Source organism: Hemicordylus capensis, chromosome 1 (assembly GCF_027244095.1).
Source record: "Hemicordylus capensis ecotype Gifberg chromosome 1, rHemCap1.1.pri, whole genome shotgun sequence".
Classification (NCBI taxonomy): domain Eukaryota; kingdom Metazoa; phylum Chordata; class Lepidosauria; order Squamata; family Cordylidae; genus Hemicordylus; species Hemicordylus capensis.
This window is the reverse complement of record NC_069657.1, coordinates 195,760,347-195,786,744: the sequence shown is the minus strand read 5'-3', so window position 1 is coordinate 195,786,744 and position 26,398 is coordinate 195,760,347. Positions and strand designations below refer to the sequence as shown.

General features: G+C 43.4%; 1 protein-coding gene across 22 annotated transcripts in view; it reads right to left on the bottom strand.

Annotated features, from left to right (window-relative positions):
* The window catches only part of MYO3B (myosin IIIB), a 523,310-nt gene that overhangs the window by 286,254 nt on the left and 210,658 nt on the right, over positions 1-26,398 (bottom strand). For 21 of the 22 annotated variants that reach the window (XM_053283475.1, XM_053283469.1, XM_053283482.1 and 18 more), the window contains 2 exons: positions 18,861-19,016; positions 3,853-3,949 (listed from right to left, as the gene is read on the bottom strand). In XM_053283475.1, the coding sequence (XP_053139450.1) occupies positions 3,853-3,949; positions 18,861-19,016 (253 nt within the window). Of the gene's footprint in view, positions 1-3,852; positions 3,950-18,379; positions 19,017-26,398 lie in introns of those variants that run through there. The other variant, XM_053283491.1, reaches the window with a different exon arrangement.

Below are 26,398 nucleotides of genomic sequence, written 5' to 3'. Positions count from 1 at the left end.
CGGGCCCGGCCCAGCTGCGGGGAGGCCGGCGGCGGCGGGGGTGGGCCCGGCGGCGGGGAGGCCGGCGGCGGGCCCGGCCGTGGGAAGGCCAGAGGCGGCGGCGGGCCGGGCGCGGGGAGGCCAGAGGCGGTGGCGGCGGTGGGCCCGGCCTGGCCTGGCCGTGGGGAGGCCAGAGGCGGTGGCGGCGGTGGGCCCGGCCTGGCCTGGCCGTGGGGAGGCCAGAGGCGGCGGCGGCGGGCCCGCTTGAGGCACAGATGCTCTGTGCCCGGGCCCACTAGTTCATATATATTCATTGTATTCGATACAGTAGCTATGTTCATATCACATATATGTCCAAATCTGCTGTACTGTTCTTTGAGTGACAGGGACAATGTGTGTGCAGACTGCAAAGCAGCTCTTCCTCACTCAATCAAAGATCCCACAAAGATCTAATTACAAGATCCTACTATACATGGAAAATAAGAGCATAAGCATTGTTCTTTCTTCCTTTGCAGAAACGCAGACAGGCTCTTCTTCTATGTGGATAATGAAGGAATCCCAAGAGGATTGGCAGAGCAGATCTGTTTCTGCACATAATGGGATTAAATGTTTATCTGTCCACACATGCTGATATCTCAGGGGCAAAACAGATGTGACAGCAACAGATCTATGCGTAAAAATCAGATTTATCACTGAATCTATACAAAGCAGAAGGGTCTATAAATTGTAGCATGGGTGGGCAGGAGGGTGAGCTGAACCCAGCCTTGTGTTTTACTCTTTAACCATTGCATCCTAGCTCTTCGTTTGTTCCCAGTGGGATGCCAAAACCAGAAGTAACCCCAAACGGTGGGGGGATGTCTGGGGCACAAAGATTTGGGGACAAAAAGCATGGGCAGGGGGGAAGAGTCAACTCCTCGCTCTGCTCACCTATAATGTGCTTCAGTTGCGATTCTTTCTGTTGTACACAGATTTAGTAAAGCTAGGTCTTCTTCTTCCATCAAGTCTAGTTTGACCCTCAGTCTATATGCGGCTATTCCCACGATCAACGGAAAGTGGGCTAACTCTAAGCCCGCTCTGCCCACAGACCTGACAGAAGCTCATCTCACCGATCATGAGAAGAGCTTCGTAGTGTTGCATGCAGGTATATATGTCTCAAGTCCATCCATTTCATAAGTTATGGATTAGGATGGGCTAGATGAGCATGAAGCTGAAACTAAATCCACACAAGACAGAAGTTCTCTTGCCTGGAAGATCCATGGATCTGCGATCTGTCAGCCTGTGCTGGACAGAGTAAGACCCCCTTTAAAAGAGCAGGTTTGCAGCTTGGGAGTGCACTTGGACCTGGGTTTACTCCTGGATGCCCAGTCAGTGGCAGTTGGACTTTTGTCCAACTTCAGCAGGGTGTGACAACTGTGCCTGGTACTGAATCATGTGGGCATTGCCATGGTGACCCATACCTTTTTTACACCTCTTGCTTAGACTACCATATTTACCCAAATAGAAGGTGATTCTGAATTTAAGACAACCCCATTTAAAAACAAAGCTTAAATAGAGGTGATATTTACCGAAAAGGTAGAGGCCTCTGAACTGAAGATGAACTCCCCTCCCTCCCACCCAATTGCTAACATCAAAGAACTTGGAAAAACCTAGTCTTGGATTTAGGTACTGCAATGCACTCTACATGGGCCTTCCCAGAAACCACAACTCATACAGAATGTGGCAACAAAGGTCCTGATGAGCATTAGGCAGTTGGACCACATCACCCTGTTACTGTAGCAGTTGCACTGGTTATCTCTGTCTTTCCGAAGTCGGGGACTTCCGGCCATATCTGGCCAATGGGGGCAATGGGACGGCAGGGAGGTACGCTGGTGCTCTGATCAGCTTTCTTAACAAAGGACGGCAGCAGGGGAAAAGTGGTGGGAGAGATAAGTGCACCCTCCCCCGCTCTTAAAGCAGCACCCCCGCCGCCTTCGAAGCGGTGGGACCACCAGTTCCATGCACATCCCTAATCACATGCCCTCTGTGTGATTACCCTTGCCTTTGGGAATTATCTTCCCACCAAGATCTAGGTGCTCTCCCTGAAGGCCTTTCTGGAAGTTTTATGAGCTTTGGCTGCCACCTCTTGAATTTTGCTCTCTGGTCACTGCTTTTAGTCATTGTCTAAATGATGCAAATGCAGATTTTATTCTTTTTGGACTACATGTTAGTAGTAGTAACATGTTAGTACATGTTACGCCTCAAGTTTATTTGAAAGCAGCTGGAATATATAGTCTTAAATCAATGAAGAAAAATATCTCACATTCAGGTGCGTAATATTTATATCCCATTATTAGCATGTGGCTCCCAGTAGTCTCCCATCTAAAAGGCTGATCAGGTCTACACCACTTTAGTGACAACAATGCAGGTCAGATGTCCCCACACTATTTATAGAAATAATCAAAATAAAAATAAAAATCAAATAAACAAACAAACAAACAAACAAATAAATATTTACTGAGTCCAGCTATCACATCTTTAAAAGCCATTCCATGGGTTCCACAACACAGCAGAATGACAAAGTAATGGAACCTACCTCAGGGCTATGCAAGTAAAAGCAAGTTCGGTTCTGAATGGGCCCCGCTCATTCATTGTTTGAATGAGCTCATCAATTGTTTGCTCATTGAGTTTTATGGGAAGAGTAAATAACCCAACAGCTACCTAATGGCCCAGCAGGAAATGACTTGACTAGCAAGCCAGAGTTTGCTCGTTCGAATCCCCGCTGGTATGTTTCTCAGAATATGGGAAACACCTATATCAGGCAGCAGTGATATAGGAAGATGCTGAAAGGCATCATCTCATATTGCACAGGAGATGTGAATGGTAAACCCCTCTATTCTACCAAAGACAACCACAGGGCTCTGTGGTCACCAGGAGTCAACATCGACTCAACGGCACATTTTACCTTTAAACTAGCTAGGCTGGGCCCAGATCATCTGCGCCTCTAGTCTGCTGCAGCTGTTTTCTCTTTTCCCCCACCCACCCACTGCCGGTGCTTATTTTCCCTGCTGGCCGGCCAGCTGACCACCCTCCTGCTGGCCACCTTGGCCCACCTGCCTACCACGTCCTCTCGCCCACCGCCACTGTTTTCTTTCCCATCGCTATCCCGGCAGCTGCTTGTGAACTCTCACGAGAGCTGCCACGCATGAGATTAGCCACGGGTATGTCTTAGCAAATTATATATAAAGAAGATAATCCAACACTGGCAAGATTTTGAGGGGAAAGGCCACCCAACATGCAATTGGGGAGGAAACCTGTCCTAGGACTCTGTGGGAGAAGAGGATGGAAGGAGATGGGACATTCAGATGGTGTAGGAGCTAGATATCTCACCAGTTCACCTGCCCAGTAAATTGCCATCTGCTATGCCTTAACCTTGAAAATACTGAAAGGTCACTGGAGCTAGAATTAACAAGTCTATATAAGTTAAAAGTGCTATGTGTGGTTTATCCATAGTTGGCATGTTTTCCATTTATAATTGTTATATGCTTCTAATGCCTAACTCCCAAAATGGAAAAGTAGTTTTGAAATCTTAATATCCAAAACTAGGCTTCTTATTGAAGCAGCAAGCACAAATAATAATGTAATCCTAATACCATCCATCATCCAGTTCTCTTGTGTAACAGTTACAGGACAATCTAAATGCTCAGAATATAAATGAACCTATGACAGGAGATCATAATCATGTGGCACAGAGGTGGTTTTTTTCATTATGTCAGAACTATGAATAATTAACTTGGTGACATGGTGATATTATTAGTAATAAGAAAGTCCATTAGGCAAGAGAAGGAAGTAGGATCATTGTTGATATTGAGAATTCACCACCTCAGCATACCTTACCTCATCCAACACTTCAAGGTTTACTAGATCATCATCTGGAGAATATTTGTCAGAAGCATCAACACGATATGGCCTTCGAGTGTGTATTCGCTCATGTCTGCAAGAGTATCAGAGAGAGTATCTGTGTGAAAATACCCTTCCAAAGGTGACATCGTGCTAAAGGTAGTAACAATTCAATTTGTGAGTGGTCTTTTCTGAGCACATATTTCACTGCACACTTAAACTGTAGTTATTCCCTTTTCTCAGAGAACCCTATGAACTGTAGTTCTATGAGGAGAAGCTAGTGATCATCAATTGAATATTTTCAGCACCTCACTTAACAATTTGTGAAACACTCTCCCTGGGAATGCTCACTTGGTGTCAACTCTTCTGTCGTTTTGGTGACAAGTGAAGACCATTTTTAGCAGATAATTTTTAAACTCTGGGTTTTTTGTTTCAGTTTTATTGCAGTTTTCCCCCTGTTTTACTTGAAGTTTTATTGCATTTTTGTGTTGCTTTAATGCTGTTTGAGTTTTGTTATTCAAATTTAATTTGGACTTTAATTTTTTTTTATTTTAAAGAAATTTTTATTTAGATAGATATAGATATAGATACAGAAACAGATAGCAGAAGCCCTGGCTGAAAGGCGGCTTAAATGTATTTTAAGAAATTAATTTATTTAATTAATTGGTGCAGTGGTAAAACTGCCACCCTGTAACCAGAAGGTTACAGTTCAATCCTGACCAGGGGCTCAAGGTTGACTCAGCCTTCCATCCTTCCGAGGTCGGTAAAATGAGTACCCAGAATGTTGGGGGCAATATGCTAAAATCATTGTAAACCGCTTAGAGAGCTCCGGCTATAGAGCGGCATATACAGGTGAAACTCGGAAAATTAGAATATCGTGCAAAAGTCCATTAATTTCAGTCATGCAAATTAAAAGGTGAAACTGATATATGAGACAGACGCATTACATGCAAAGCGAGATAAGTCAAGCCTTAATTTGTTATAATTGTGATGATCATGGCGTACAGCTCATGAAAACCCCAAATCCACAATCCCAGAAAATTAGACTATTACATGGAACCAAGAAGACTAGGATTGTAGAATAGAACAATATCGGACCTCTGAAAAGTATAAGCATGCATATGTATTCAGTACTTGGTTTGGGCCCCTTTTGCAGCAATTACTGCCTCAATGCGGCGTGGCATGGATGCTATCAGCCTGTGGCACTGATGAGGTGTTATGGAAGACCAGGATGCTTCATTAGCGGCCTTCAGCTCTTCTGCATTGTTTGGTCTCATGTCTCTCATCCTTCTCTTGGCAATGCCCCATAGATTCTCTATGGGGGTCAGGTCAGGCGAGTTTGCTGGCCAATCAAGCACAGTACACTGTATACTTTTCAGAGGTCCGATATTGTTCTATTCTACAATCCTTGTCTTCTTGGTTCCATGTAATATTCTAATTTTCTGGGATTGTGGATTTGGGGTTTTCATGAGCTGTACGCCATGATCATCACAATTATAACAAATTAAGGCTTGACTTATCTCGCTTTGCATGTAATGCGTCTGTCTCATATATCAGTTTCATCTTTTAATTTGCATGACTGAAATTAATGGACTTTTGCACGATATTCTAATTTTCCGAGTTTCACCTGTAAATGTAAGTGCTATTGCTATTGCTATTAATGAAACAGCTACATAAATAATTCCCAGGATTCTTTGGAGGAAACCAGACTGGTATGATACTTTTAAAAGTTAAAGCACATGAAAGAGTTTGCCAGTGTCAATGCACCATCTGCGAACTGCAACACAACACATTAATTAGATTCAAAAATCTTATTTGCATGCTTATTTGACTGGGTTATCCTTAAATATGCTATTCAACTAAAGTGAAATAAAGATAAATAGGTGAAATTAAAGAGGTATAGGTATGTGGCAGCACATCCTAACCCTTTGAGATAAATTGTGCAAGTAGCCTAAGGCTGCACTCCAGTACACACTTACTAGGGAGTAATTCCTATTTAATTCAGTGAGATTTATAGTTCTATACATTACGCAGAATTTTGGACTGTGCCATTTCAGACTACAGGTGCCATTCTTTTTAATGCTCCCCCACTTATAAATTAAATAATAATAATTCTTTTTAATGCACTTACAAAATGACTTCTTTACACATTAGAGAGACTGCTATGCTAAATCTTTATCACTGAGGTGCTGGGTTACAATATGCTGTTGTTCTTGTTGCATGCAGGAACATTTAAATATTTCAGATCTGCAATCTGAAGTGGTATGGTCCAGAATTCTACCATCTCTGTTTACCACATCATTCTGCAGAACAGGTAGAATGGCTGTTACTTCAAAGTAAATATGTGCAGGATTGTTCTGCACATCAGTCGGTCACTATTGCAGAATATAGCATGAACACATATGACAGGACTCCATTCATTTCACGCACTCCGCCTCCACATAAATTAGTTCAGCATATACTTGAAGTCATCAGTAGTTTATTCCATAACCCCCACCCCATCCATGTAACCTTAATTTGGCCATCTGCCAGGTCTATGGCCAAAAATGAAGAGCATCATTATGCTCTTACCTTGATGTCTGCCAAAGCATCTTCTTGGGTGAACCTGGAACTGGTCCAAGACCACATTTCTGAACTGTGACTGCCATGACAGACTAAATTCCAAGGGTGCTCACCTAGCTTCTCTTTGCAGATTAAAAGATAGTCTCTAAGTCGCACAATTAGAAGCAAAGACATAATGCCCCATAACCCCTGCATAATCTGATTACATAGAGGGAATCTTTGAAAAGGCTTGCTAAACACCTATTATTTTTAAATGGGGCATCTCAATTTTATACAGCCGAGAAGTATTTTCAGCGAAATAGGTGGCACGGCACACCCTTTGTATAAGCACATGCCTGAGGGGTTTTTATTCTGGAAACCAACCTAATCAAAGAGTCACGAGGAGTGCACCTACTGCGATACAACAGCTCCCTGCTGGGTAACATTTAGCATTGATCCTCAGTAACATGCTGACAGCTTGGCTCCTGTGCATGACTTGCAGGGCAGAAGAAAGTGCAGTCGAATGACACTCAGCCAACATCATGTAGGCCAAAGAGAACAAGACTAGGATTCTTCAAGGCAGTAAGGACAGTGCTGCATTCTGTATACAGTCTCACGCCCAGGCAGAAGGCATTCATTGTTGGCTTGAAATTGCTTACTTCTTCTCCCTGTACACACTTGATGCAAATATTTGGCCACCTTTCCAGTCTCATGTTCGAGAGGGCTGGCGAAATAAAATGGTGCAAAGCAGGTACCTCAAATACATCTAAAACCATAACACCTAAGGAGCATAGTAATTCAATGGGGGAAATTATGGTTTTGCTGCTGTCAGTTAATGGTCTTCTGTGGGGACAAACAGCAGTTGATGGATCAGCAAACTGGAAGCTTTCGTTCAAACTCTCCCTCCATTGCTGTCTGCTGATGTTGCAGTATGACAGTAGGATAGGGATATGCAAACAGGTTCAAATTCGAAATGGTTTGACTTGGCAATGCTGGTCCGAGTTTGAACCAAACAGAGCCTGGTTCTATCAAACCAGTTCGAAGAGGCTCGAAGGCTCAAGCCTCCATTTTAGATGCTGGTGGCCATTTTGTGACTGTGCTGTCACTTGCTGTGATTTGTTGAGCTCGTTTTTTCTAAAAGCCCCTGCGGATTTGGGAAGATGTCTGAGTGCCATGTTGCGAGCAAGGCTCGTAGCAGGGTGGCCAGCAGAGGAGGGAGGGGTGTCCCAGGTAGTAGAGGAGGGCAGGGGGGGAGCAGAGAAGATGGCATGGAGTCCCACAGAGGACTTCTTGCCCCCGGCGATGTGGTGGCATGAAGGATCTCCTGTCTGGAGGAGACTGCTGTTGCTGAGCCAGGTCCAGGTGCACTGCCGGTGCTACCACCCTGTGCAGAGCCTAGCAGTGTGGTGGGCTCTCCTGCCAGGGAAGCTGCTTCCATGGTGGGGGCGGAGGGCAGGGGCTCAACAGCTGGGAGTGCAACAGCTGGGAGTGCAGCCAGACTGTCCCTCTCTCTTGCACCCCCCAGGTGGAGTCCAGTTCTGGGTCCTCAGGGGCCAAGTCTGGCTCTGAGAAGGAAGGGTCTGCTGCAGTCGATGCCACTCCTCTGAGCCAGGCCCTGCCTGTGGCTATTCTCCTGGAAAAACTGATGGGTGAACTCCGGATCCCGCCGCAGGGGCATTCGCTTGCTGGACAGCTGAGAGCCGGGGATGTCAACAGGCTAGCTGGTGTGTTGGGTGACAGAGAGGAGTATGTCGCGGCTTGTCTCTACGACCCAACCATCTAGGGCGATGTTGTTTGCATGGAGGACTTGCCCAGGTGGAGGGACCTTCTGGTCGATCCCATTAGAAAGGGGGTCAGGAGGACCAGAGACCAAGAGGGTGGTGATGGTGCACTCCCCGAGCATCTGTGACCCACACCCAGCAGAAGTGCAGACGGCCCTTCCTCTCCCACCCCTTGCATTTCCTGCTTTCCCCACACCGAGCAATTAAATCATCTGGTACAAATACTCTATTGATCAGAAACTGAAACTAGCCTTTTAACAAGGACTGAAATGGGAAAGAGTTTTACTAGCGTGGTTCCATAATTGATGGGCATAAGGTATATTAATGGATCTTGGTTTCTGTTTCTGTTCTTATTCAAGGTTTATTTTTGGCTACCAAAGTGCCTGCTAACATCCCAAGGAAAAAACGTCTTCCAGTGGGCTTTAATTGAAGTATGATTGCTTGTATAAAAAATGTCAGGGACATTAAAACACAAAAACATAAAAAGCATCAAAGAGCTTTCTGTTGGTTATGCCATAACTACTGCATTCTAAACTTCCCATAGATGCTATGAAAGGCAACACAACAAGGAAGAAGCAATACAGAATTCATTTTATTATTTAGTTAATGTAACAGGAGTACTTACTGGTGCACCATTTTAAAAAAGATATGAATTAATTAACAATCCCTTTAAAAATTAAAAATAAAAACTTGAGCACTGTAGGGTTTTATCATCATTTGTTATTCTAGAGATTTAACATTCTATAGGTTATTCAATATAGCCTAGTTAAATTCAATGACTGACATTCTGACTAATGTTCAGTGAGATGTATTGGTTAAAATGTTGGACTAGGGCTGGGGAGATCCAAGTTCAAATCCCCATTCAGCCATGAAACTCAGTGGGTCACTCTGGGCCACTTACTTATCTCTCAGCCTAACCTACCTCACAGGGTTGTTGTGAGAATAAACATAAACCATTTATTTATTATTTATTTATTCAGTTTCTATACTGCCCTTCCAAAATGGCTCAGGGCCTTAACCATGTACACTGCTCTGGGCTTCTTGGAGGAAGAGTGGGATATAAATGTATAAATGTCTAAATAAATAAATAAATAAATAAATAAACCAGCACGTGCACAAGGGGAGGTGTGTGTGTGTTGTGGATGGTTTCAACTAACTCAGCAGCGTCAATCACCTATCTTCCCTTCCTCTGGAACCACCCTGTGCCACCAAAAATTATGCCCCTGAGGGTCACAAAGTCCTCAGGGTCATAGCCACTGCAAGATATTCCCCTCAGGGGATGAAGCTGCTCTGGGAAGAGCAGAAGGTTTCAAGTTCCCTCCCTGGCTTCTCCAAGATAGGGCTGAGAGAGATTCCTGCCTGCAACCTTGGAGAAGCCACTGCCAGTCTGTGAAGACAATACTGAGCTAGATAGACCAATGGTCTGACTCAGTATATGGCAGTTTCCTATGTTCCTATGTTCCCCCTCTCCCTGCACCACATCCTATTCTGTTCTGAAGGTCCTCCCCACTGATCCTCAGACATGGGTTTTGGGGAGGCTCAAGGGCCTTCAGCAGGGAAAGAGGGCTGGGGAAGATGGCTTACAGTGATGCCCATTGCTACCCACTCTGTACACATGCTTTGCTGGCATAATTTCTCATGCAAACAAGAATGTGGGGCTTGCTTGTTGATTGGATTTCTGGCCTGCCCCTTCCTAAAGGCTTGGCTGGGTAGGTAACAATACAATGAAAAACAGATCAACCTTTTTTTTTTAAGGGGAAGAAGAAGAAAAGCACAAATATTAAAAGTTTGCTCCTAGGCTGCCCTATCCCTCGTCAGCCAAAATAAGAAAGTCTTACTTTGCTTCTGGAAACTGTCCAAACCACTGATAAAGAACCTAGGGGAAAGGAATCCCACGGCTGAGAATGATTCTCTCTGTGCCTTTGCCATCCTAACTTGGTGCATGGATGGTTTATAAGCTTTCTGTTTGGATTTGGGGGCACATTATATCCACAGCCTGTTTATACTAAGCCATTTCTAATTGCTGAGTTGGTTTGCAAATGAACTACTTATCTGAATATATATAAAACTCCCACTGTGTGTTTTCCCCTTGGGCAATGGAAAAAGTCAATTTTATTACAGAAGACTTTCTCTTTAACCTAAAAAGCTCAAGCTGCTAAGGGAACCTCTTAGTCAAATATCACTAAAACACAAAGGCTTCTGTGCATGTATCTTCTCGTTCTCAGCTCATTTTCTGAACTGCAAAATCAGAAAGGCAGCATTAGGAGCAGGGCATGCCATTAGCATCAAGTCATCTGCTGGCCTCATCAGTTCTCTACTGACCCTGCGTCCTGCAGGGGCACTGACAGTAGCAAACACTGATAAAAGAATGAGGCACAGGGATATTCAGTACCTCTTCACACAATACATGAGAGGTATTTGCAGCACAAGCCCTGCAATATATGACTCAGTGGTGACTAAGGAGGTATTTTTTATGAGAGTGCAGAGCATTATGCTAGACAACACTTGTTGGATGTAGTAGGCTAGTAAGTTTCTGTTGACAAAGCAAATCTGAGCTCACAATGTTCCAGTGTACCTGCCCCCCACCCCAAATGCAAGAGTTCGGGAAGGACTAAACGAGGGCTTTCTATTTCTATGAAGATGAAAAATTCAATATGCCGTATTTCCAACAAACTCATTTTATGAGTTCCTAATTTTTGCCTGAAGTGTCTCAAACTACATATTAACATAAGGACTAGGCTTGAGCCCAAAACGGCTCTGCCATGTTTCGGCGGCAGCGGGGATGTTCCCTTAAGGGCGGATGAGGGTCCCTTAAGGGTGGGGGAGGGTGCACTCACCCCTCCCACCGCATTCCCCCTGCCAGCACTCCTTGAACAACAGAGCCGGAAGGGGTGAGTGGGAGGGGTGAGTATACCCTCCCCCGCCCTCAAGGGAACACACACACACACGCCGCCAAAATGCCGACATGGCTTTGGCTGCCGAAACGTTTCAGAGACTTCTACAATGGCCTCCAAACATTTCAGGCCCAAGCCTAATAGGGACATAGGAAGCTGCCTTATACCGAGTCAGACAATTGGTCCATCTAGCTCAGTATTGTCTACACAGACTGGCAGCAGCTTCTCCAAGGTTGCAAGCAAGAATCTCTCTCAGCCCTATCTTGGAGATGCCATGTAGGGAACTTGGAACCTTCTGCATGTGTTTCAGAGTGCATGATGTACAGAGCAAACACCAGTGAAAGGGTTTAAGATAACTTTACTTATGAGACAAAGGCACTCAGAGATCAGTACAGAACTTGCTGACTCATACACAAAGGAACAGCAACAAACAGGAACAGGAACGAGAATAGAAACTCCTAGCTAGCCCAACCAATACAGAGGAAACTATAGTGCCCCTCTGGCTTCATAGTAGATTACATGCAAACTATACAGCAACCTAAGCTATAGCTGTTGCATATCCTAACAGCATGCAGGTGCTCTTCTTAGAGTGACCCCATCCCCTAAGAGGAATATCTTACAGTGCTCACACATCTAATTAGATTAATTAGATTTATAGTTTTAAATAATTTTAATACTGGGTTTTAATTTTTTTAACCTTTTAAATGATTTTAATTGTGAATTGATTTAATGTTCTAAACTACTTTAATTGTAAACCACCCAGAGATGCATGTTTTGGGTGGTGTATAAATATTTTAAACAAACAAACAAAGGCTCTACACACTAGCAGTATGGAGAGCCTAAAGGGGTTTGCAGGGAGAGTGGGCTTGACCCGCTCTCCCCGGAGACAAGCAGGGAGCCCTCTATGGGTGGCCAGGTCAGCCGTTCAGATGATTATTGGCTCCATCTGTGACATGTGTAGCATTAATAGAAAGCTGCTTTGTAATTGCTTTGTAGAAAGTGTGTTTGCAAGTCAGTGCCTCTGTGGGATGGAAAAGTACAGACCAAACGAAAGTGTTGGGTCAGCTATCTGCCCAGAGCAGGACAAGTGGGGGTTTGCAGCAGCGGGGAGAGATAGGCTCCCCTGAATAGTAACTGCATTGTTCTAGGAATGTGAAGGCTTCTCCTATTAATTAATTATCTCTCTGCTGTGAAATAGAAACTTAGAAACTTAGAGCGCAAAGTCCAGCCTCTATGCAAGCATATGTACGAATGTAATGAACTGATTGGTTCTTTGGGGCTGAATGTTGATGCCTAGGGGTGGAGGAAAATCTTTATAAACTCTTGTTAGTCTGTAAGAGGTACGCTCCTTGGACTTTTGCCAAAAGGCACCAGGGGTCGTCCTCAGAGCTGAGAAATAAACCTTTGTCTCTTTCACTATCCGTGTCAATGGTCATTTGCTCAGGTAACACATCATGGAGCTGGTTGGGGCAGCGGGGTTTGGGGGCCTCCAGAATGACCTGTGTGAGTGCACAGAATGCGGGGCATTCTGGGGAACCTCCCAATGCCGGGTGGCTTGTTGTAGCCTCCCTGGCAGGGGGTCTACTCTGAGTCACTGTGGCATGGTGGAACACAATCCTTTGACCCAGTTTTCAGGTGCTCTTGCGCCCGAAAACCAGGTTAAGTGGCGGGCTCCTTAAGCAGGCTTGCCGCCGATCCACCTCCGGGAGCCACACAGCTCCTGTTGCTTCCCATGATTGTGATAAATCGGGCTAGCCTTCCCTAGCCCGGTTGTTGCTGATCGTGGGACTAGCTTCATAGCCTCCCATTCACATGCAAACCAGGACAAACCCTGCTTAGCAAGGGTATATGACTTGGTATAAGGCAGCTTCTTATGTTCCTAGACTGCAGAGAATGTCAGCTAGTGTTGACATTATGGGGCAATTCTCACAATCTCCTCGTGCGGGGAGTGGAGGGATCTGAAAGCATCCTGTTGCTCCTCACGACCAGTCTAACCATGCCTGGGCTGCCCCGGGTTAGGCTGGTCATGAGAACAGCTTCAATATGTAGTTTGGCCTTCGGGACAGTTAAGAATACCTTCAGTTTACAAGAAGCAATCTGATCTTCAGTACATTCTTCCTTACATTGTTACTAAAAGAGGAGATGGCATTCTTCAACAACATGGGAACAGAACAGACCTAATGACCTTACAGCAACAACTCCAAACTCCCAATGCAGTTCAGATGTTCACTCTTGAGTCTAGTAGGTTCATGCCAGAGAGTTCTGAGGACATTTCACAGGCGTCATAGTGACAACATTGGCACAACCTTAATTGCAACATCACAGCTCACACATGCTATGACTATAATAAGAAGCAGCACAATCATTAACATTTACAATGTAATCAAGCTGGGAAATGGCAGCTTTCTTGCCCACAGTAGGTTTTCAGGTTTGCAGTCTTTCCTTTGGTATTCACCCAGACAATGTCAGGAAGAAACTGCTTTTTTAAAAAAAACAAAAAAAAACCAACCCACATTTTACCACAGGCCCATCATTTTACAATCCAAGAGCTATTCTTGGCTTTGCCTGGTGACATCTGTGAGTCCTAGCAGAGTACATGGAGGAAATGACAAGCAGGTACAAGCTAGTTTCTTGCAGCTAATTGCTTTCAAGATAGAATTGGAACTGGCAGAATAACTGGCTCCAGTGAGACCTCCCTGCTAGTGACAGACGGCGGCACTAAAAAGCCATCTAATGAGAGACAGCCTAGAGAGTCAAGATGGTCATGTGGACAATGTTAGCATTGGTTCTAAAGGCTCAATTCGGAACCTGGTGTAGCTGCTGCATTGCCTTGGACATATCATTGTGTCTCAGCCACAATCAACTTTAGGAGTTGACAGGGGAGGATGTGAGCTTCAGATACTTTCGCTATTCTGGAACTATTGCTGTATCAGTTCCAGAAGGATGTTGCACTGAACGTTCAGTATATAAACATATATCCAATTCATTTTTAAACCTTTGTCTTATCTTTTCTGCTTGAGTTGAGATACTGGGGATGGGGCCAAAGTATCTATGTAGCTCTTTAGTGGCTATAAGAAGGGTGGCTTAGAAAAGTAGTGTTTTTAGATGCAATGCAGTCCATAAGAAATAAATGGTTTACACTCAAATATGGAGCAGAGTTCTCCCATGGTATGGCCACGTCAAAAGGGGATCTCTTACCATAAGAACATATTGGTCTGAGGGAATTCCTGCCCCCCATGACATGACTGATTACTGGTCAGTTTATACATAGGGGAAGTGAAAAGTGCAGAACACACTGCTATGCAATTAATAAAACGGCTGCCACATGCCCATCTCTGTGTATGCATCTGTGCATGCTGGCTTGGGCATGGACAAAGTCTATTGCCCTAAACTGGAAGACCATTCAAATAGCTACATGACATCCCCAAAAAGGTGTAGGTCTCTTCTAGAGAAGCTACACAGTATATTTTTTATTAATTTGCATACAAAGGGTCTCAAGTGAAAACCTTGCTGGATACTGCAAAACAAAGATCAAGGTAGAGTGATGCCTATCACTCTAAGAACTGGGGCAGAATTCACATACAGCTCCCCCCCAAAAATGTTGCTTTTCTTGCATTTATGGCTGATGTGGATCCATGTGTCTCAATAATATAGTACGGATAAGTGACAAATTATAGTGTTGAAACATGCAAGGGGCAGTTCGTTTGTGTGTGTGTGTTTAAAAAAAACCCGCTATCACAATCTTTCCCCTGATATACGAATTTTGTATGTATAGGGAGGACACTGAAATTTTCAATCTCCAACCTGTAATCTGAAGTGGTACAGTCCAGCAACATATACATCATGTGGGGCTTCTAACAATGAAGCTCAACTTAATTCATTTCAAACTGGCTTTTGGGTGCGCTATGGGTGGAGATTACCTTGGATGGCCTGATGGAAGATCTCTAATTGCGAATTGATAGAGGGAGTGTGCCTCTTTTGGTCCTTTTAAATCTCTCAGCAGCTTTCAATACTATAGACCATAGTATCCTTCTGGAGTGCCTGAGGGGGTTGGGGGTGGGAGGCACTGCTTTGCAATGGTTCCGCTCTTACCTCTTGGGCAGATTCCAGATGGTGTCCCTTAAAGACCATTGCTCTTCAAAATATGAACTTTTATATGGTGTTCCTCAGGGCTCCATATTGTCTCCAATATTGTTAACATCTACATGAAACCGCTGGGAGAGATCATCGGGAGATTTGGTGCAGAATGTTATCAGTATGCTGATGACACCCACGTCAACATCATTGGAAGAAGGCATAACCTCCCTAAATGCCTGCCTGGAGGTGGTGATGGGTTGGATGAGGGATAACAAACTGAGACTGAATTCAGATAAGACGGAGGTACTTATTGTGCGGAACTCAGAACTTGGGAGATGGGTTTGATCTGCCTGTTCTGCATGGGGTCACACTTCCCCAGAAGGAACAGGTACACAGTCTGGGGCTGCTTCTGGATCCAAGCCTATCCCTGGTGTCCCAGGTTGTGCCAGAGGTGCTCTCTATCAGCTTCTGGATACGCCAGTTGCATCCATTTCTTGTAATAAACAACCTAAGGTCGGTAGTACATAAGCTGGCAATCTCTAGACTTGACTATTACAATGCACTCTATGTGTGGCTGCCTTTGTACATAGTCCTGAAACTGCATTTGGTACAGAATGTGGCAGCCAGGTCATCTAGGAGAGCCCATATTACTCCTGTATTAGAAGAGCTACACCAGTACATTTCCGGGCACAACACAAAGTGCTGATTATAACTTATAAAACCCTAAATAACTTAGGCCCTGGATATTTAAAAGAACATCTTCTTCACCATGAACCCTACTGCCCAATGAGATCATCTAGAGAGGTTCATTTGTAGTTGCCACCGGCTTTTATGGTGGCTATGCAGGTACGAGCCTTCTCCATTTCTGCCCTGAGACTCTGAAATGCACTCCCTGCTGAAACAAGAGTCTCCCCATCAATGACAACTTTTAAAAAGGCAGTTAAGGCACATTTGTTCACCCAGGCCTTTAATTAAATTTACAGTTTTTAACCTTGAGTTACATTTTAAATTATTTTAATGCTTTATCCTTTTAATTTTGTTTTAATTTGTATTTTATTGTAAACCACCCGCAGACATAAGTTTTGGGTGGTATAAGAATAAGTTAAATAAATGAACTCTAAAGCTAAGCCAGCTCCATACTAACTGTTAAAATGCTCTTCGAACAGCTCATATATGAATCATTCTTAGTTTTAGTCACATAATTACTCACTTCTCATTAGGAATGGTCTTTTAGCCACTATTTATTTATTTATTTATTTAGCATATTTTTATACCGCCCTAACCCAAGGTCTCAGGGCTTATACATCTGGTCAACTAGCACATTGACCAGATGTATAAGCAAGGACAGCAACTTAAAACATAGCTGTATATGCTACAAAGAGGATCAAGATTCCCCGGCAGTTTATAGAACTATACAGTACTCTGCAACACAAGAGAGCTGATCTTGTGGTAGCAAGACCCTTTGCTAAGAAGGGTCTGCCCTGGTTTGCATTTAAATGGGAGACTACATGTGTGAACACTGCAAGATATTCCTCTTAGGGGATGGGGCCACTCTGGGAAGTGCACCTGCCTGCCTGCACACAGAAGGTTCCAAATTCCCTTCCTGGCATCTCCAAGAAAGGACTGAGAGGGACTCCTGCCTGCAACCTTGGAGAAGCCACTGCCAGTCTGTGTAGACAATACTGAGCTAGATGGACCAATAGGTCTGACTCTGTATAAGGCAGCTTCCTATATTCCTATTAAGCACTGCATTCTGTTATACCAATATGTTTTGTTATAAATTATTTTTCCCAAATGAAAGCTGCAAATAAAAGCTGGCAGCTATTCGCTACAGATGGCAGTAGCTAAAGCTGCATTTTATATTCTCACTCTCTGGCATGCTCTACACATGGACTTGAAAGGGGTGGTAGAATCCTAAGGTGGTGGAATGAACTGTACCACATCAGAATGCAGATAAGAGATCACATTTCTGAATGTTCCTCTGCATCAGGGGTTCCCAATCATGGGTCCCCAGATGTTGTTGGACCACAATTCTCATCATCCCCAGCCACAATCGTCGAATGGTCCAACAACATCTGGGAACACAAGGCTGCTCTGCATGAAAACTCTCTGCAAGCAGAAAACTAGTGCAACAATGATCAGGCCTAGTTAGAATCTCTCCCTGTCTGGTGTGCTAACTTTTTACTTGTAGGGTGTTCTGTTTTTAAAACAAAAAAAACAAAGGGGTGCACTCCTCTCTCTCTCTCTCTCTCTCTCTCTCTCTCTCTCTCCTGCCTTATTCTGCTACATGTGAAGGTCAGTAGTGGACAGACTAGGCTTCCACCACATGTCCAATATCTGAAGCATGTTTCTGAAATAAGAAACGTTTTTAGTGTATACAGAGGCTGATGTTTTCCATTACCACACAGTTGTCTAGTGATCTGAGGTTTTGAACAAGTTTTTACTCAACGACATATTTTATAAAAAAAGAAATACTTGCAAGGAGTAGCCATCAACAGTGAGAGCATTCATACATGATATGCTGAAGCAGCGGGGAAAAGAAAGACCGAGCCACAAAAAACCCCACCAGTCTTCTGAAGCAAGTCTGACCAATTTAGACTCTTGCTTTAGAAGAGTGGGTAGAAAAATTCCCCTTGCAGTGAAATGAGGAAAGGCAGGTTCACCTTGAAACTGCATCTTTGTTTTTTAAATTTTACTTTTTTCGTTTTCAAAGAGCAACACATTCGCTCTGCTTGCATATACATTTTTATGACTTATGAATCATGACATTTAATTTTCTTCATCAACATTAGCAGGTATTTATTTACAATAATGGTTTACAGCTTATCTAGTACTAGACAAATTTCATATTACAAAATGATTGCTGAGGGGAGGAAGAGTGTTCATTTGCATTTAAATTCACTTTTAAAACAGTGAAATCCTGCCACCCTCTGGACAGCCATGAAATCAAGAGAGGTCTCCTGCGGCAGCTAGCCCTGAAATGCACTGGCAAAGCAGGCTGTCCTGATGAATATTAAGTACCAAGCTTTATACATAGAATTGCTGGTATTAAACTATAGACAAAGCCATCAAGGTCATTTTTGCAAGCAATGGCTAACCATGCCATATTACTCTTATAATTTCACATGCTTCATATTTCTCAGTTATCACTTTATTGTTCATTTTTGCATTTGCTACAAAAACATCACAAAACATGAGCATGATCTTTGTTAAAAGTTCTTGTACTGATTAATGAACACTTGCATGCAATTGCTGGTATTAGCCATAAATTCAGAAAACTGTGAGAATGTGAAGGCTCTATTACCATTGCATGCAGTTAACAGCATGATTGAGAAAGTTATTTCCCCCATTTTGAAGTTCTCCATTTACTTGGGTTATAATAATTATTGTACATAAGGGACCTGGTCCAGTTTAGAGTTATGAGCAACCAGTGCTGTGTAACAAGAGATGGCTTCAGATGGGGAAATGCATCCCCATGAATATTTAAAAACAAAACAAAACAACCAGGATGAGCATCCAGGTGTGGATGGGGATGCATATGGGGTGTGCAGATGTGCATCTCCATAAAAATCACAGATATCTCTTACTGGATTGGAGCAAAGATTTCTAATGCATTATATGATGTCCATAAGCCATAAATGTCTCACAATTGAAAGTTCTAAGTGTCTAGACATTGCAAGTTTGGGGAAGATTGCAGGAAACTGTATAGTACCTTGTCTTGGCTACAGAGCCTAACTCTTGTTGTGCTTGGATGAGATCAGCCAGCTGTTTCTGAAGTGCCATGTCTTCACCTTGGGTGTGTCTTATGAAGGGATGTTCTAAAAGGTGTGTGACAGATGGACGCTTTTCAAAATCCTTGATAAGACACCTGCAAAATGCAACAATCATGTTCCTTATACATGGATGAACCCACATATACAGTTTTGTGAAAATTAATTTCAGCCATTGTTAAATATCCCATTTTTGCTTTTGGCTGTAGATCATGTAACTGGTTAAATATTTGGCTGTCTCACATACAGAAGGAAACCTGAAAACATTATTTAATCTCAGCAGTATTACTAATATTAGTGTATCACTATACATAAAAGATAAATATCTAAACAACAAAATACATAGTTTAAGGAAATTTAGAATATGAGGTTGTAACAGATTTATTTCCTCTGTGGTATTGTTTTACAGTAAATTTGAGGGAAAATACTGAAATCTTCATACATGTTCTTGAACTAGATTTATGACTGAGTAATGACTATTGGGAGTGTTGGCTATGTAAAACAAGCCAATCAAAACTGACAAGATTTATTCTATATTATATTTAAATTGAAGCTCCCATGTTTCAAATAACCATGGTGGTTATTTGAAAGATCAGAAGCTCCAGCCCTACTAAAGTCAGTTGCTGTGACTAAGTCCCACTGAAACTAATATAAAAACTTAGTCCAGACAAACATAGGTCCCACATTTTCAATGGGATATAGGGGCTATATCATGTTACAATGTACACATATTCAGGTGCTGCTTTGTACATAAACATTTGTTTGTGAATGACTATACATGCATTTATTTTAAAGGTCAACTGACTTGACTCAGTAATGTTAACTGCAAATCATTTGAGAACCAGTGAACAGAAGCTCTAATGAATCATCATCATCATCATAATTCTTGACCCCATCCTATGCTTTACAATTTGATTGACTATAAGTTTCCAGATTAGCATATTTAATTTTATATTTCAAATTTACCAGTATCCTCTGATGTATTTCATATAAATGTTTTTTTAAAAACACACAACAAAACAAAACCCCCACACTGCTTTAGGATAAGCAATGAGAGCCATTCTACACAAACAGTCAGCCCCTGCAGCTCATCCCTTAAAAAAACCAAAAACCTCAACAGGTGATCAGCATCAGTGACAATACTGTTTCCTATCTCATCCATATTACATATTTCATGAATAACAAAAGGGCAAATATACTTACATCTCACAAAGTTCAGACTCACCTTACAGTATTTAATATTTTAAGAGAATATTAAAACATGCTTCCCAAAGTCATCCAGTAACATCTGCCTGCTGGAACAACTTTTATGTATTTTGTCTACCAGAGCCCTTCTGAATATTCCAAGGGAAGACAGTCTGGAAATGTTCGGTTTCCCAAATGATCAAGAGGCACTTTGTGTCTGTTTGAACTGGTGCCTCCTGATACAAAAACTAAAGCAACAAAACCTACCTCCTATCCATCCTCCAACTGCAGAGGTTATAAATACCACTCCTGCCCTCCCATGGAAATAAATAAATCATTTGGCTTTTATAGGTTCTGCTTTCTTGTTTTGTTACCTATCATTTTTAAAAAGTCAATGTGGCCTCATATAAAATATTATACTTGTCAGTCTCTAAAAATTTATATCCCCTTTAGAAAAGGTGTTATGTCACTCAGCACTAACCACTGCAGTAAGAGAACACCACAAACTATTTTAAACATGTTGATTTTTAATGGCACAATTGGTTATTCAGCCAAATGTCTAAAATCAAAGGTCAGTATGAAAAAGGATCCAATTAGAAAAGTACTATATATGCACCCCTACAAGCTGTTTGGTATGCCAGAGCTAACTCAGCTTTGGAAACCATGAAAGAGAAAAGACTAATCACAGCCGAAAATTTCTTTCGCTACCAGAGCTCAATCCATACATGCTGAAATTCACTACATATAATGGTCCAATGGCCACAGCCACATGGAGGAAGCTATATATCAGCTGATGGAGCTACAAAATGTCTTGGCAATGATTAATGTGGGAGGGAAGAAGCATGTCCCTGTGTTTTCATGAATCACCACCAGAAGCTGAGGGATCCCTTTGGCTCATGCATTAAAACTTCTATACAGCTGCAGCCATGGAAACAGTCCACGTGGAATATTTTAGTGGGTGCTGCCAATGATCTGATCCGAACCCAGGCCAAGCAAGGCAGAAGGCAACAAGGTAGGGCAGAGGCACGAGTTCTAAAGGAAACTGTTGCACCAGCGAAGTGCTGGTGCCAACAGAGTCTATGTAGCTGATAAGAGTCCCACAGTGGACATAGGGTCAGCACTGCTCCAGGGCTCCTCCAAGGGGACAATCAACTCCAGCTCTTTAGCTCCAAAGGACTGGAGGGCTAACATCAGAGGTCCAAGCTGTCGGATCTCCCCTGGCTCAGAGTCTAGGTGAACTGTAAGAGATATCAAGGTGGCTTACCTTATGAAAACAGTCTTGCAAGGTCAGGGCTGATTTATTCAAAAGCAGTTTGGGGGTGAAGTAGCTGCTTAGTTGGTTTTCAGCACCAAAATTGCAAGCAGGGGAAGTGTTAAACCATCCCGCACTGTGCACCCCACACCTGAGCTAAGTCAGACACACAGCTGTTTTCAGGCTTAAAGGGCCACTTCCAGACCACTTCCACTTTAAGTTCAGGTGAGTCTACAGATCAGTTAAGCTACAGATGCGTTTACAGTAAAGCGTAGTTTCATACTTAATGTAAAGTGATACATTTGGGGGCAAAAAATCCTAACTTCACATATTCCTGGCGGGGTCTGAATGAATGGTGATTAACCAGTAAAGACATCTTGGAGTTCTGGCATATAGCTTTATGAAAATATCAGCTCTGTGTGCACGACAAACTAATACCAATTTTAACTGCGATGGTTTACCCCCAAGAATTCTGAGGGTTTTTTAGTGTGGTTAAGGTGATGAGAATCATTCTCTCTCACATAGAACTGCAGTTCTCTTGGCTGCTAAGCAAGTTTAAGCCTATTTGCTCTTTCAGATTCCATGTTGGTTTTGCAAAGTCATCCTCTCCTGCTCAGAAGACTTTAGGCTAAACTATTTAGGGGTGGGTCCACAGTGAATTCTCTAAATATTTCAGGCAATGTTTTGTGAGCAGCTGTCACTCTCATTTCTTAAACTGATCTAGCTCTCAATCTCCTAACCCCTAAGACGGGTCAGAAACTATTGACACGCCTCCAGGAGGGACTCTTTGTATGTACAGAGAAAGAGCAGGACAGCAGGAGGAAGGAGAATGGAGACAGCACTCTGAGGAATCTTTGGAAGGAGACTAATTTAATGAAGATCATCCTACTAATGATTTTCCAGACTGCAGACCACTTCTGTTATTTCACAGGACATAATTCATTTAGTTTATGTGAAGAAGAGCAGGGGTTTGCAGCCTTCCAAAATCATTGGTGAAAGTGGGGGAGTGTATTTTCTCCATTCTAACTCTCATAGACCACAGACACCTGTCTTCCTTGTCAGTTTACAAACAAGAAAGGAAAGCATGTTAAGTTCTCCCTCATCTACTAGAGAAGCTGTTCTGGCAGAGCAGCAGCTATTTTGTGCATTCTTTGGGTGTAGCAAGGTTGGAGTGGGCCCAGAGACAAGATTTTAAAATCCCCCCCCCCGAAGCTCTGCTCATGAAGTAAAGAGATCTTAAATGAGGCTGAATAGTGGTAACAAAAAGCATACACACACACACACACACACACACACACACACACACACAGGGGCGTAACTAGGTTGGAGTGGGATTCTTAACAAGATTCTTAAATGCCCCCCCCCCCCGAGAAAAAAAATTTTAATGACTTCAAAAGGAAGATCGGGTAGGCACTCTGTGCTTGCTAAGGAAATCAAAACCTGTAGCTGATGAATGAGTCTTCCTGCTGCGGGGTTAACTGGATAAGTCTGAAAAGGGGCGCAACGTCCCAGAGAGGAGGGGTAGGGGCATGGCATAGACTACAGCTGTAGGAACAGAGGAAAGGCATGTATTGTGTGGCTATCCAGTGGAGGTGATGATCGAGATAGGGGGTGGTGTGTCTTGGAGGCTGTGCGAGTGCTCTGAAGAAGGATTCGAGGTGGGTGGGGAGACTTTCCCACCACCACGCCGGGGAAAGCAGGCGAAGCGCTGCTGTTGATCTCCCCCTGGAGAGTCGCGCCTGGCTGGCATCCCTCCAGCCTTCCTCAGCGGAGGGAGCATTATGCAATCACACCCCCTCCCCTCCTTCCCGGCTTTGATGGGATGGAAAACAAGGAGAGAAGGAGACATAACATTTCTCTCCTCCTCCCCACCCTCGTCCCCCCGCAGAAGTAGCAGCTGCAGCAGCAGCAGCTCCTCCCGTCCCGGTTGCCTTGGGGGAAGAAAGGGGGAGGGCTCCTCTCGTGTGCTCTTTGGGCACCTCCGTGAGCTCTGCTGTCCCACGGCAAGAGAGATTGGTTTCAGCAGGAAAAGGAAGTCGATCGAGCAGGGACCGGGCGGGGAAGGGGGGCCGCCCCGCGTGGGTCTGAATCCCATTAGCGATCCGTGACATCCTCCCACGGAGAGGCAACGTCCAGGCCAGCAGGGCGATGGTGAGCAAGATTACGGGGCCGGGCGGCTTCTTCCCGTGTGGCGCACGGTAGCGCAGCAGCAGCCAGCGAGCTGCTGGACAGAGACGCCTGTAGGGGGCAGAGCGGGAATCGGACCCCGCCGGGAACTAAGTCTTAACACTCACGTCAATTTTGGAGGATGAATACAACTGAAGGAAGCCGGGAGGGTGCACAGCTGGGGGAGTCAGTCATGTGACTTGCCTCTGGGGGCCCCCCAAGACAGTGGGCCCCCAGACAACTATCTCCCCTTGCCCTATTATAGTTACGCCCCTGTCTTTCACAGTGCTTCTCACCTCTTGAAATTAGCAAAGGACTCTAGGGCTGCATACATTACCTGAGAGTATGTTTTGGGAGTCAGTCAGTGAGTCAGTCAGTCAGCGAGTGGGCTAAAAAGCTGGGCTAGGAGGCACTGCCCCAACAGAATCGGTCCCAATCCTGGCAGTTCTCACACACAGCCTAACCCAGGCTGGGTATCCCTAGCTTGGGTTAGGCTGCACATGAGAATAGCCTCATTTATTTTTAAAAGTGGACTACAAATATTACAAATAAATACCAAACTATAAAGAACTGCCAGTAGATTCAAGAAGATATTCAATATCCCCATGCCTTGAAAGGAACAATTTTCTCCTGAAGCAGGAGAAAATCATCTAAAGCATCTAATTCCTGCTAACTTGGCAAAGAGGCACCCTTTAACATGGTGATTCTCTTTATTGAGCAGGGGGAGAGTAACTGGCCCTATCCACACCCAGCACAGTACCTCCAGTGACTGTTGCTGGTGCCTATCTTAAGTTTCTTGTAGATTGTGAGCCCTTGGGGACAGGGATCCATCCATCTTATTTGTTTATTATTTCTCTGTGTATTATTTCTCCATGTATACTATTGTTAACCGCCCAGAGACGAAAGTTTGGGGCAGTGTACAAATGTAATAACTAACTAAATAAATAAAATAAAATAAAATAAACTGCACTGAGCCATTTTTGGAAGGGCGGTATAGAAATTGAATAAATAACAACAACAACAACAACAACAACAACAACAACCCAGTGAGGCACTACCATGACGTGGTTGTGGGGCTTGTGTGCTCTGATGAAGGTGAGAGCTATGCCAGAGGTCCAACCATACTGGACAGGTCTCATCAGAGGAGCCAGACAAAGAGTGCCTCTCCCATCAACAATATGGTGAGACAAAACTTTAATGAATCTATACCGGATCGGTCATTGCCCGGGTCAACAAGGACCGTGCCAAGTGCTATAGTCCCTGGACATCTGGTGGCAAGTGGGCTACAGGACTCAGGATCTTCAGTTAAGCAACCAGGGCTGGAGACAGCAAAGCTACTGGAAGAAACGTCGCTTAACCGAAAAAAATATACAAAAAATGCCAACAAGGAAATAATGATCTGCTATTACAAGTCTAGTCCAACTAGAAGAGGTTATTTAAAAAGAATGTACCAAATTTGGAAAGAGAAGCATCCAGATGCAGAAATAACAGAACAAAGGCTAGCAGACCAGAGAAGATTCATAATAAGAAATAAAGTATTCACAGGAGTTGAGCTGGAAGAACTGCAAAGAGCAACACAGGCTCAAGATATGGAAGAAGAATTACCACCAACTGAAGCAGTTGCTCAGGCGCAGATGGAGGAGGTGTTGGAAATAGAGCATACCACCGTTGCTGAACTGTTTCAAAACAAAACCAGGCAACCTCCCCTTTGCCTTCACCTCAAAAATCCGAATGCCGTTTAACAGAAAAGCAACAAGAACTAAAGCAAAAAATAACTGAGCACATGAACCAAACAACTACCAGGGTTCGACTTCCCACTCTAAAAACAGTTGCCAAAAAACAACTTGCTCAGGTATTAAAAGATGTCAATGCTGCACTTGCAGAAATAACAACCAATAATTTGCAAGAAACAAACCAACTAATGTACAGTGCAGCAACAATAACAACACAAGAGCTCGGATATAAGATCAGTGGACCTGTAAAAAAAGAAAGTAGTTGATCACCTAAATGGAAGATTCGATTAGAAAATAAAATCTCCAGGCTTAGATCAGATGCTAGTAAATTGAAAGATATGAACGACAAGAAGCTGAAGAATGAAAACACCAAACAGTATCTGATCCAAAAATACCACCTAGATTCAAGGAAAATTAGAGATTAAAATTCAAGGAAATAATAAAGCAGCAAATAACAGCAGTGTCAAAGAAGATTAGCAGATATGAAGCCAGAATTACACAACACAGGCAGAATCTCCAATTCCAGTCGAATCAGAGACGTTTCTACCAAAGCATAGAAGGAGAAACTACAAGAAACCTAGAAACACCAAATAAAGAAGAAACAGTGCAATTCTGGCGGAAATTATGGGACAATCCAATAGATTATAATAAAAAAGCAGGCTGGATGAAGGAGGTCAAAAAATGTAACCAACAAATGCAAGATCTAATAATGACACCAGAATTAATAAGTGAAAGAGCAAAGAAAATTAAAAATTGGACTGCGCCAGGCGACGATGAACTGCATGGCTTCTGGCTTAAACACCTAACAAGCCTTCATAATCAACTATCAAAACAGTTCAATCACATTATGAAAGGCGGTGATATTGAACAATGGCTAACAACTGGGAAAACTCATCTCATTATGAAAGACCCAGCAAAAGGTGCAGTTCCAAGTAATTATAGACCGATAACCTGCCTGCCAACCATGTTCAAATTATTAACTGGAATAATAGCAGATGAAGTGATGCAACACTTATTAACTAACAAACAGCTTCCAGTTGAACAGAAAGGAAATTGCCCGAACACCAGAGGCACAAAAGACCAGCTGCTGATTGACAAAATGATTTTAGAAAACTGCAAGAGAAGAAAAACCAATCTAAGTGTT